Source organism: Cnephaeus nilssonii, assembly GCF_951640355.1.
Source record: "Cnephaeus nilssonii genome assembly, chromosome: 5".
In the NCBI taxonomy this organism is placed as follows: Eukaryota; Metazoa; Chordata; class Mammalia; order Chiroptera; family Vespertilionidae; genus Cnephaeus; species Cnephaeus nilssonii.
This window is the reverse complement of record NC_137076.1, coordinates 54,888,224-54,900,760: the sequence shown is the minus strand read 5'-3', so window position 1 is coordinate 54,900,760 and position 12,537 is coordinate 54,888,224. Positions and strand designations below refer to the sequence as shown.

Here is a 12,537-nt window from a genome sequence, read left to right as displayed (position 1 = left end):
TGAGATACAGAGACAGAGAATCACAGGTGCAAAAGCAGAAGGTTAGTAGTGGACCTGGAAAAATAAAACAGTGTCCTTGGTTAAGGGTGAAATGATGGAATCATAATGCCAGAAATGCTCTACAGAGGTACTTTATTGTTATTAAAAGCCCCAGGATCAAAACTATAAAAGTGAATGTCTAAATTAGTGCCAAATCAAAGAGCAAAAATACTGTCAGCATTTGTCCTCCTTTCAAGAAGGAACCATAAATACATGGAATGTTCATGTGTGTGTCCATGTCTATATGCCCACATCTGTGAGCCCCTGCATGTGAATGATTTGTCAGAAAGAAAAAGCACTAACAGTGCAGAAGCCCATAGTAACTGTCAGTGAGTGATTATATCCCAATCAAACAGAATCAGAAATTTTATTAAGCTTTACTCTGTCTATGAATAAGTCCTATCAAGTTAGATTCATATAAGAAAAACAAAGCAAACATTCAAATGAAATAATGGGTGTGAAAGACAGGGAAGGAAAAAAGAAAAAAATCATCCTAAAATTGTCAGTTTCAAGCCAGGAAAATATGATCAGAGCCACAAAAAGTCTAAGATTTAAGGAAACTCTGAGTCTAACTAGACAAGGGGACCCTCGATACATCTAGCTGGATCCTGTTTCTATGTCTGAATTGAGGATAATATTTGAAGAGAAATGTGGGCCTTCTGACTGCCTAGATTCTTCTCCTAGGATCAGCACTGTAATCCAGATCAATTAAAGGAAATTGGTAGAGAGTCTGTGGAAAACAAACGCAGGTTTTTACGCAACATGTGCTATAGGTTAAGCAATGGACAATGGGCTTCTAGGGACAGAATGCACAACTGGGTATGTGCTAAGCTCATTACAGAGAGAGAGCTTGCAGCCTCCACCAGGGTTACAGTCAACAGTTATTAAATCTATTCCCTATTTAAGTCCCCAAAGGTCCATCACAGACCTCCTTCCAGAAGTGACCCGATTCTTCCACTGTGAAAGTATGGTGAGACTTGCAAAGCTGCTCTCAGTATAATAACAGTACACTCTTTTCATTGCTATCCTTTTCTCAAGGCCTTGGCATTTTCTCAGCTGGTACTTACTTAGCTCTTAAGAAATCAAATCCTGTCCTGGCTCTGTGTATATCACCCTACTGCTTTAGTGTTTTATTATTATTATTTAATATTTATAGCTGTGACATCATAATCATTGTGTGCCCATTGCAGACTTCCTTGCCCTCATTTTGGCAGTCTGTACCCTCAGGGCTACAAATGCCCTGTGAAAAAAAGAAGGTGCAGCTTGCAGAGACCTTCACTGAGATACGTTAGCTAGTTTCTAATGAGCATGTTTTCTCTTCACTATCTTCGATGGTCTCAGTCTTGCTTTCCCATTCTTTGCAGCATGCATTCTTATTGTTGTTGTTATTATTATTTTGCCTCTCTTAAGAACACAACATCAAATTTCACTTCATGAAATTACATCTGAAAATAAATAATCATTTTTCAGTAATTAAGTGTGGCTATTTCATTGCTGTTTTACTATCTGGTACAATCTCAGAATTTCCTTAAACATTATACCAGAATGTAATCTAGGAGAAGTATTATCACATATATTTAAAAGTTTGGGGTAAACTTAATGAGTGCTCATGATAATTTGGGTGATGCCTTATTAGAATTAGTAGTAAAATTAAGCCCTACCATCCTGCTTTTAATTGAGGGGAGGGAATTCTGAACTATAACCACTTTTTGAAAATTTTAAGACAGCAAGTCTCAAATAGATAGAGATTACTATTATGTATATTATAAATTCACACACACACCTCCATGTGCACACACATATGCAGACATACACACATCTGCGGCAGATGGGACTTTGCCTCGAAATCAATATACAGATACCTTATCATCAAGTCTTGCATGTAATCAACACCTTCTCCACCCACCCCTCCCTATTTATTTCATCTGCTACATAAATCCATAGAAATCCAACCCACTATCAGTATTCTCAACTCTAATTGGTTTGTTCTTCCACCTAGTATTTCCTTTGATGATGGAATTCCTGGCCTGTCCCCAACATAACACCTAGGACTATTTTTGCCTACATTTGAATCCAAAGGATGTATGACCTGCCACAGAGAGTGCTGGGCAGCAGTAGCCCCACCAATCTTTAAGCCCAGGCATGAAATCAGCTCTGAAAGCTGGTTCCCTCTCCATCCTTGCATGAGAAATATATGCTTGAAAACAGCTACAGATGTGTCCTATCTTGCATTTACTGGGTCTCCAGTGCCTACCAATGTATTATGTATAGAATTCATCTGTTGATTAAATAAGTAAAATGTTAAAAAATTTCTCAATATAATTTAATTTTTATTGAGATAAATATGATTTTATGAAGTAATATACAGAGCTCTTTCCTGGTAATTGTATCTGTACATTCTTTTCATTGAAATGTTTGCTCATGTATTTTGCCATTTTCTAACTGGGTTGTTTGTTTCTAGATTGTATCCTTTGTCAGATATGTTGCTTGTATTTATTTTCTCCTAAATAAATACACGTTATTTGCATGTCATCCTCTTTGCATATGTCCTTTCACAGAGCAACAATTTTTAATTTCTTGACATCATGTTAACAATACCTCAGTGAAGAAAGAGGGAAAACATTGGGGTTTGTTATTTAAAGACCATTATCAAGACGTAAGTTAAACTTCAAAGTCTACAGAAATGGTACTCCCATATCTAGTTCAGTATATGGATAACAATAGCTGGTGGCAAAATGAGGCCATGTTGTAATACATGGTTCACTTATTCATTTAATAAACAATGACTGAGTGAGTCTTATGTGTTAGGCCCTGTGCTGATGATGTAATGGTGATAAAAGTCACAAGAATGTGTAACTAATCCTATATAATAAAGAGGCAATATGAAAATTGACCCTCATGCCCTCACAAGATGGCTGCCTACGACCAGGCTAGCAGGGGGGTTAGTAAGGGACGAGCAAATGACTGAACAAGGAGGCTGCATGGGGCAACCAGGCCGGCAGGGGGGTTAGTGAAGGACGACCAGACGACTCAATAGCAGGCTGCATGGGGCGACCAGGAGAGCAGGGGGGTTCAGTTGGGGGCGACCAGGCTGGCTGGGGGCGGGGGGGGACAGTTAGGGGCAACCAGGCCAGTGGGGGGGTGCAGTTGGGGGTGACCAGACTGGTGGGGGGGCAGTTGGGGGTGATTAGGCTGGCAGGGGGGCAGTTAGGGGCGAACAGGTCAGCAGAGGGGGGCAGTTAGGAGTGACCAGCTGGCAGGGAGGGGGCAGTTAGGGGCTACCTGGCTGGCAGGGGTGGCAGTTAGGGGCAATCAGGTCAGCACACAGAGGCAATGAGGGGTGATCAGGCCGGCGGGGGGGGGGGGGGGGGGCGGGGGGGAGGCAGTTAGGGGCGACCAAGCAGGCAGGCAGGTGAGCGATTAGGAGCCAGAGTTCCAGGATTGTGAGAGGGATGTCCGACTGATGCTTTAGGACCGCTCCCCAGGATCGGGCCTAAACCAGCAGTCAGACATCCCCCAAGGGGTCCCAGATTGGAAAGGGTGCAGGCTGGGCTAAGGGGAGCTCCACCCCACTCGTCCACCCCCCTGCCGTGCACAAATTTTGTGCACAGGGCCTCTAGTACTAACATAAGAACTTTGAAGTAATAGAATTTGTACAATAAGACCATTTAACAGTGAAACTAAAATTCCTCTTAGGAAATAATGCCTCAGTTGAGAGCTGAGGAATGAGTAGGAGTTAACAGTGTAAGAAGGAGTGGAGCAGAGGTGAGGCAGTGAGGGTGGGAGTTGGGGGGTATATTGTACTCAAAGGAGGTGCTGCAAGTGTAGTGACCCCACAATGGGAGGGAGCATGGAGGGCTGAGGAATAAAGAGAAGGGCAGCTGGAGGGTGTGGAGAGTGAGGAGTGATGCAACATGGGCTGGACTTTGGTCTCTATTCCAAGAACAAGTCAAAGGCTTGATAAGTTTTATGAGGGAGAAGTGAGCAATGACATAAAACTTGCCTTCTGAAAAATATACCCCAAATGCTGTGTAGAATGAAGAACAGAAGGAGCAAGGAGTGGTTGTGGGCCCACAGTGCACGCAGAGGCTCTGTGGTTGTCTAGATGAATGCTAAGGGTGGTTTGAACTGAGATGCTTTTGATATGCTCTCAGTATTTTCAGAGAATTCATAGTCAATCTCAGACAGAGAGATTCAAGATGAAATTTTGGCTGCATTTTGTAGAATTAGGTATTCAGAGAAATGATGGAACACCTATCCAACACCTGGTGAAAGGACCACTGCAGGAGCGTTTTCGTCTTAGGGAAGGGCCAGGACAACTATTTACCTGCCTTTGGGGCTGACTCTAGAGGCCTCAATGCTTTGCCCTGCCACTCATTGCTGAGGGGACACTCTATTCCAGTCAATTTTGTGACACTCCTCTTCAACCATACCTAAACCATTCTGTAGAACTACAGCCCCAAACCCACATGCCGTCATTAGCTTTCTTAAGTCCTATAAAAGTCAGTATGTTAGAAAAAAGGAGAAAAGGTCAGGAAAGCTAAGGGAGAAAGAGAAATGGAAGGGAGGGTGGGTCATATAAACAGAATCTGTGATAAGTAAGAATGAGGAATAAGGGTGCACATAGCGAGGGATGCCATCCATTATCTGTTGGCATTTCCTCACAGACAGAGACTCACACGTGTATAACTTCCTTTCTCCAGCCACATTGATGGCAGAACTGGTAATTTTGTGGAAGAAGAGTGTGGTAACCCAAGAGCCACACTGGAGCCCCCTAAGAAGGAGTTTTGGGAGCTGGAAAGGTTCCATGATGAAAAGTAGCAATTACATTTCTGAAGCCACTGGAGGGCTCAAGCAGGAGGGGATTTAGGCTTAACATGAACCAAAGTTGAGATTTTATTCTAAATTCACCGAGTCAGGTTTCCAAGTCTTATTTATACTTTAAAAATCACAGTTTGCTTTATTTGAATTTTTAATAAAGAGCTTAAAGAGAAAAAATACTTTTAAGGCTTTTGAATGGCAAATTAATTTAATAAAACGTATTTTAATAATCTAAGTATAAATGACTCAAGAGCATCTAGACTAAATTTCTCAAAATACAAAGCACAATAAAAAAACAAATGTGCAATGAACAGAAATATATTGTTCTTATCAAATATTTTAAGATTTCTCTGATTAATATGCAAAAGATCCCTAGCCCCAGTTGTGTTTACCTGCATCAAAGATTCAAAGATCTAAGGGACAAATGAAATCTAACTTACTTTGGATATATATGAATAAATATGTATTCAAGAGGCCAATTCCATTCCAGTGATTTTGGCTGCTATATGTACTTCTGTGGGGAACGGGCTGTAAGTTGACAAGGTCCTTGCACCTGTAGGGGCTAGCAAGGCTGGCACCTACCCCCACAGATTTCCCAGGCCTGTTTGGATGGCAACTAATCAGTATAACGAGAGCAACCCCTGCCTACAGAGCTTTCCCAGGGTTTGTTTATATGACTGCTATCAGTAGGATAAGAGCTACTTTCATGGCTTACCAAGAAATATGTATCCAACTAGTGAGATTTATTGTAACAAGAAACCTGTCCTTCAACTTATCCCTCCAGTAGTGATTTTAGAGAAACAAAGAATGTTTTCCTTGTGAGTGATTCCCTGCTTAGTGTCTTATGTATAAAAAGCACTGTATTACTAATAAAAGTTGCCAGAGCTTCTCGAGAGTTCTGGACCTCCTGACCCCGCTGTTGTTTCTCTTGCTTTTATTTCTCTTATTCTTTCTATTTCTTAATTCCCACCTCCCTACCTCAGCCCGGTTCAATCGTCAGGCTGGACCTGACAATTGGCGCCTGAACAGGTCACTGAGGACTTGGGACACAGAAGGTGAGGAACTCCTCCGGAAAAAAGAGTGCACTCGTAAAGGTAAGGGAGGAGCATCTTTTTGAGAATCGGGAGTAAAATGGGGCAGTTAGAATCTAGAGACAATGCCCTTTATGGGCAAATGTTAAAGTCTATGCTCAACAGTAAAGGAACTAAAGTTACTGACAAGCAAGTAGAAAATTTTTTAAAATTCATTCAAGAAGTCTGCCCTTGGTTTCCTGAGGAAGGAACCGTTAACTTACAAACGTGGCAGAAAGTTGGAGAACAAATGCGCAATCATTATAAAGCCTTTGGGCCAAATAAGACCCCGATTGATGCATTTTCTTTATGGAGTTCAATACGGGACTGTTTAGATCCCAGGTATGATCATAATCAACCATCTCTTAAGCCAGGAAAAAAGGAGAAGCAGTGTACTGGCACAAAAAAGGGGTCTGAAAAAGACAGCATATTAAAAAAGAGTAATGTAAATTTTAAAGACAAATTAAATCCTCAAAATGAGGAGGATTTTGAGGAAGCTACTGCTCTTTGTCATGATGATGATACAGGTGTTGTTCAGGCAAAAGAGGAGGAAGATTATTTTTCTGCTGGAACTGAAGAGGGTAGTGATATGGAAGATATATTAGAACAATTTTTAGAAGGATTAAAGCGTCTTGGCAAGAAAAAGAGAAGCCGCGGGGGCAGTCCCCGCCGCTCTCCGCTGCCCTGTGCAGCGCCAGTTCCACTCTCCCCTCTCCAGATGGCTTTGCAGGAGGCACGAAAGGCTGGTGAGGACTTAGGCATTCACGCCTTCCCCGTTATGGAACGGGTGAACCCTAACTCGGGACAGCGTGAGCGTACTTATGACCCACTTCCTTTTAAAACCCTGAAGGAGTTAAAAACAGCCTGTGCTCAGTATGGGCCCACTTCTCCTTATACTTTAACCATCTTGGAAACTATAGCCTCAGAGGCTCTCCCACCTAATGATTGGAGAGCTATTGCCAAGGCCTGTTTATCAGGAGGAGATTATCTCTTGTGGAAATCAGAATATAATGAAAAGGCTAAGGAGCAAGCTGCTCGTAATCGAGCTGCCCAGATTAATATTTCTTATGAAATGCTAGTAGGAGAAGGAGACTATGCTGATACCCATAATCAAATTCAATACCCCCTGGAAGCTTATGGACAAATTAATGGGGCTGGGATCAGAGCCTGGAAAAAGCTTCCCACCTCTGGTCAAAAAACAGAGGAGCTCTCAAAGATTATTCAAGGGCCAGATGAAAAGTATCAGGATTTTGTCTCTCGGCTGTTACAGGCTGTTGGCCGAGTAGTGGTGGATGGAGAGGCTGGCATGTTAATAGTCAAGCAGTTGGCGTATGAAAATGCTAACGGTGCCTGTCAAGCTGCATTGCGGCCCTATCAAAGAAAGGGGGATCTCTCAGATTATATCCGCATTTGTGCAGATATTGGTCCCTCGTATATACAAGGAGTTGCCATCGCGGCCGCATTAAAGGGAACCACCATTGAGGGAGTTCTTCAGCAACAGTTCAGCACAGGGAGAGGTCAGACATACAAGTGTTTCACTTGTGGAGGAGCAGGACACATGGCAAAGCAGTGTCCCTCCAATAAAGGAGTTAATAAAAAAAAATGGCAGAGGTCTTAAACAACCTGGACGATGCCCAAAATGTAAAAAAGGAAAACATTGGGCAAATGAGTGTAGATTTAGGGCAGATGCCCATGGAAATTTCTTGTCTCAGCAGCAGTCGGGAAACTCCGGAAGGGGGCCAGCCCAGCCCCGACAAATAATGGGGGCATTATCTGTTTACCCTCCTGCCCCTGTGCCGCCTCAAGGCCAGCTGGCTGTGCAGCATCCAGCCTGCCCCAGGAGAAAAACAGATACAGGAGTTATTCTGAGCAACCCCCGGAAGTGCCGGGTTGGACCTTGGACCCATAAAGCGATATGTATTAACTCCAGAATTGGGACCACAAGCCATCCCTACAGGGGTATATAGACCTACTCCTAAAGGGATGTTTAGCCTTTTACTAGGTAGAAACAGTTTAACTATAAAAGGATTACACCAGGAGTGGCAGAAGAGGGCAGGGCTATCTGCTCTCCCGCAATAAGATTACTTACAATAAGATTACTTAAAGTTACATTTAAGAATTATAAAAGAACTTAAAGGGAAATGCGAATCTTGGCTAAATTAGGTATAAGTTATTACTTCAGAAAGCATAAAAGAAAGAAAAAATTTGAGATCTGTCTTTCTTTTAAGCATAAACAGAAATTTGGCCAGATCCGTTATTAATATTTCCCCTGAAGTAAGCAGGATATGGGGGAAGGAAGAGACACGTGACGATCCAATATGGATGCCCACTCTCCCAGTATACAAATTTAAAGTTTCCTTTCTCGCCATAAAAAAGCCTTAAAAATTTAGAAATGTATCTGGAATTTCTATGCTAGTGGGGAGAGAACTTAGCTGTAAGACAGAATGCGCGCATAGTCTGATTTCAGACATTTAGATTGTCTTCAGCTGGAATCTCTCTGCAAAAGCTATAGAAAATTAAAAACCCAGAACTGGTTATTTTTCCTAAGAGAAATGGCGAAAAAGTCTTCTTAAAAGAAATTCAAGCTAATTCCAGCAACAAGATTCGCATTTCCATAATAAAGAGCTGTTTTTAAAATACTAATAAAGTGTGTTAAAAGGTTGACTTTTAAAGCCTTCAAGAATATAAGTAAATTTATCTCTGTCATAGAATTTATTCAAAATAAATGCTTTAAAATAATAAGAATTCGATTTGAATCTCAGAAATTATTAAAATATAAATAATATATTAATTATAAAGATCTAAGTAGCCCAGATAACTAACTACACCCTTTGTTAATAGAGGAAGGGGTAGATGCCCTTCCCCCAGCAGAGTTACTAGCAAATAAAAAGTAAAATATAAATTTACCTCATAAGAAAAATCTAGAGGACAGAATTAAAGCCATTAATTGATTATATCTTGTATTTCTCTTAGAAATATAAAAGTATCATCAATCTAAGAACTACTAAAAATATTTAATTTACAAGCTCTAAAAGTTCAAAGTACAGATTAAATTAGGAGAAATTATAAATATAGTAATTATATTACCTAATATATAAAAATATGTTTTTGAGAAAATAAAATGTAATGTTTTCTGTAATAATTAAGAATTCAAATATATTAGTTATTGGTCTGATTTTAAAAGAGGATTAATTCTATAATCCAGTTTAAATATAATTGATATTCTTTAAGATAATTTAGGTATATAATTTTTAAAGCATATATATAAATATATACATATATATATGTTTAATCTTTCCAAGTTATTTCAAGACTGAGAGTGACTTTTGAGCATCTCAAAGGGCCCCGATATGTTCAAAAGTCTGTTCTCTCTTAAAAGAAATATATTTTTTTAATTAAACCAATTGATACTTGAAATCACATGGAAAGCTTTATCAAATAAAAATTAAGATTTTTTACTTATACATATATATTAAATGTTACAAAGGTTTTTGCCTATAAGAAGGGCAAAACAATATATTGCTTAAATATAGCCAAACTTTTCAACAGCAGTAGAATTTCTAAAAAGACAAAAGCCATACTTTTAGATCAGACCAATAAAATATCAAACCTATAAGTTTTACTAAATAAGTTTCTTTACTTTTTAATTAAAGACACCTACTTAAGTTACTTTATAAATTAGCCTTTTAAAATATAATCAAGATCTCATATAAATTAAGTTACATAAGAAACTAATGTTTAAATAATTAAATACAAGTAAAATCTAGGAACAGATCAGAAGCCACCATTTACTACCTTACTTTATGTAGCCTCTTACATTAAGCTAGAGGTGGGGCACAGAACCTCACCCCCCCAACATTGCAGGGGCCTGAACTCTAGCCCCTTCTGAGGGAGGTCTCCTGCCCCATGGCTGCTTCGTGCTTCCCACGCCCAGCCCAGATTGGGACCCAGGTAACAGACAGAGAATTGGCCTAGCTCAGATCGGGACCCAGATAACAGAGACATGGCTAACAGCAGCTGCCCTATATCTAAATCCAGCCTAACACCAGGAATGCTCAGGACTTTCTCAGGGATACAAATAATCCTTTCCATTAATATTTACAGGGTAAACTAAGATTGTTATTAAAATATTAAATTTAAAAGTAAATTAATAGTCAGCTTTACTATAAAAGTACTTATAATATAGCTAACTAGTCACCTATAGGCTCAACCTTCAAACTACAGCAGAAAACACAGAGCAAAAAACAAAGGTCCTTCAAACCCCTTATATTTCAGTAGAAATACAAGCTCTTATTTATACCTTAACAGATTTCACTAAGAAGCCCATCAACATATAGTAATAGTACTTATATAGTAAGTATAGCAAAAATTATTAAAACAGCTACTATAAGGCACACTAATTCAAAGGAATTTTTCATTCAATTTTCAGTCTTTAAAATATTATTTAACAATAACAATTTCCATATTTTATTAGAAGCAATGTTCTCAGTATATTATCCACCTTCTTATACCAACTTTAGGGTTAAATCCCCAAGAACTTAAACCTAATCATATCTAGCAGAAGAATGTCACTCAATTGTAGAAAGAACCATTCATACTCTTACAATCATTTACTAAAAAACAAAAAAGGGGAAGAGGTTGTGTTTTATATCTTTCCAGAAGGAGCAATGCAGCCAATTCGGGTGCCAGAGTGTTACGTGTGTCACCGCAATGGACTCAGACAAGCTCCTGTGTCCCTTCACTCGAAAGGACTAAGTACAGCAAAGCAGAGGAAGAAGAAAAACTGAAAGCTACGCAAGGGACTGAGGTGCCAACATAGAGTCATCTGAAGAAGTTAACAACTGAAGTGCAGCAGATTATGGAAAAGCAAGAAGTTGAAGCTACTTCTTCAACCATGTTCCTGCTCATGCTAGCATCTATTAGCTGCCAGTCTTCTGCAAAGTTTTACGCAGGCAAACAAAAGACTCTAAGTAAATATACAACAGGAACACCAGCAGCAAAAGAGACTTTCTTTCATTTAGTAGCTAAAAATATTAATATGTCCATAGTTTTGATTTCTCTCTTATTATTTTATTATTATTTAATAGCCATAGTTTTGCTCTTAACATTCAAGTTCTAAAAATGATAACATGTATATAATTTAATTTTGCATTGGTATTGTTTTAATATTAGAGCTTTGTTATTGATATTTAAATTTTACTTTTATTATTAGTAGCCTAAAAAACAGATATCAGTAGATTACATGGAGAGATTCAAGCTATTAATGATGCAGGTTCTACTCTGTTGCCTCCTAGCGAAGTGGCACAGAATATTTTTGATAAAATTCTAAGCCTTATGTCTTTTCATAGATTACAATCATTTATCTGGTCTCTGTCAATTATTGTTATCCTTGCTCTCATTATTCTCTGTTTAATTCCAGTCTGCTTCCAAACCATTGGATCCAGCATCCGGTCCCTGCAAATAGAACTACATGAACTTCTCTTAAAAGACAGAGAAGGGGGATCTGTGGGGAACGGGCTGTAAGTTGACAAGGTCCTTGCACCTGTAGGGGCTAGCAAGGCTGGCACCTACCCCCACAGATTTCCCAGGCCTGTTTGGATGGCAACTAATCAGTATAACGAGAGCAACCCCTGCCTACAGAGCTTTCCCAGGGTTTGTTTATATGACTGCTATCAGTAGGATAAGAGCTACTTTCATGGCTTACCAAGAAATATGTATCCAACTAGTGAGATTTATTGTAACAAGAAACCTGTCCTTCAACTTATCCCTCCAGTAGTGATTTTAGAGAAACAAAGAATGTTTTCCTTGTGAGTGATTCCCTGCTTAGTGTCTTATGTATAAAAAGCACTGTATTACTAATAAAAGTTGCCAGAGCTTCTCGAGAGTTCTGGACCTCCTGACCCCGCTGTTGTTTCTCTTGCTTTTATTTCTCTTATTCTTTCTATTTCTTAATTCCCACCTCCCTACCTCAGCCCGGTTCAATCGTCAGGCTGGACCTGACATACTTCCTTTCAGGTTCAGAGGGACTCTTTTTCGATACTGTTGACCTTTAGAAAACTGGCCTTTTTTTTTTTTCTCCCATTGGCCTCCATATTCATATTCTAATTCTAGCATATGGGAAAGATTGGCAGAGCTGGTAGTCTGGGCTTTGGGGCAGAAAGGGCAGCTGGCATCAAGAGAAAAAAGCTGCAATGCTCCGAAGGCATTTTAGAAGTTATTGCGACTGTGAATGGCTATCTCAGGCAGTGTCGATGCAGACTTGCCTTGATGAATATAACTCCCTTTTCATGCCTGAAAAATTCAGGAAGATGCTTACTTTCTACCTTAGATAATCTCCACACATTTCCTTTTCTATTCTACTGAAGGCAGCTCCTATTGGAAACTGTGTCCTGAAAGGCATCCACAGACCAGTGTTGGGCCCTGAAAGGCATCCACAGACCAGTGCTGGTCAAGTGGTTATATTATTAGCTAGTCCATGTGTAAACTATAGTGGGACAAGGTTCTCTCTCTCATGTTATTAAAGGAAAGAAAGAGAAAAATACCTGAAGATAGGAGAATCACAGCAAAAAGTATGAACCAATTATATTTCTATCCATTGCACTCATTT

General features: G+C 39.6%; 1 protein-coding gene across 1 annotated transcript; it reads left to right on the top strand.

Moving 5' to 3' along the window:
- Nucleotides 1–5,991: 5,991 nt before the first annotated feature.
- LOC307099050 (endogenous retrovirus group K member 6 Gag polyprotein-like) lies at nt 5,992–11,453 on the top strand (the record flags this gene model as incomplete). Its single annotated transcript, XM_079770259.1, has 2 exons — nt 5,992–7,447; nt 11,350–11,453. The coding sequence occupies 2 exons, from the start codon at nt 5,992–5,994 to the stop codon at nt 11,451–11,453; spliced, it is 1,560 nt and encodes a 519-aa protein (XP_079626385.1).
- Nucleotides 11,454–12,537: the final 1,084 nt, after the last annotated feature.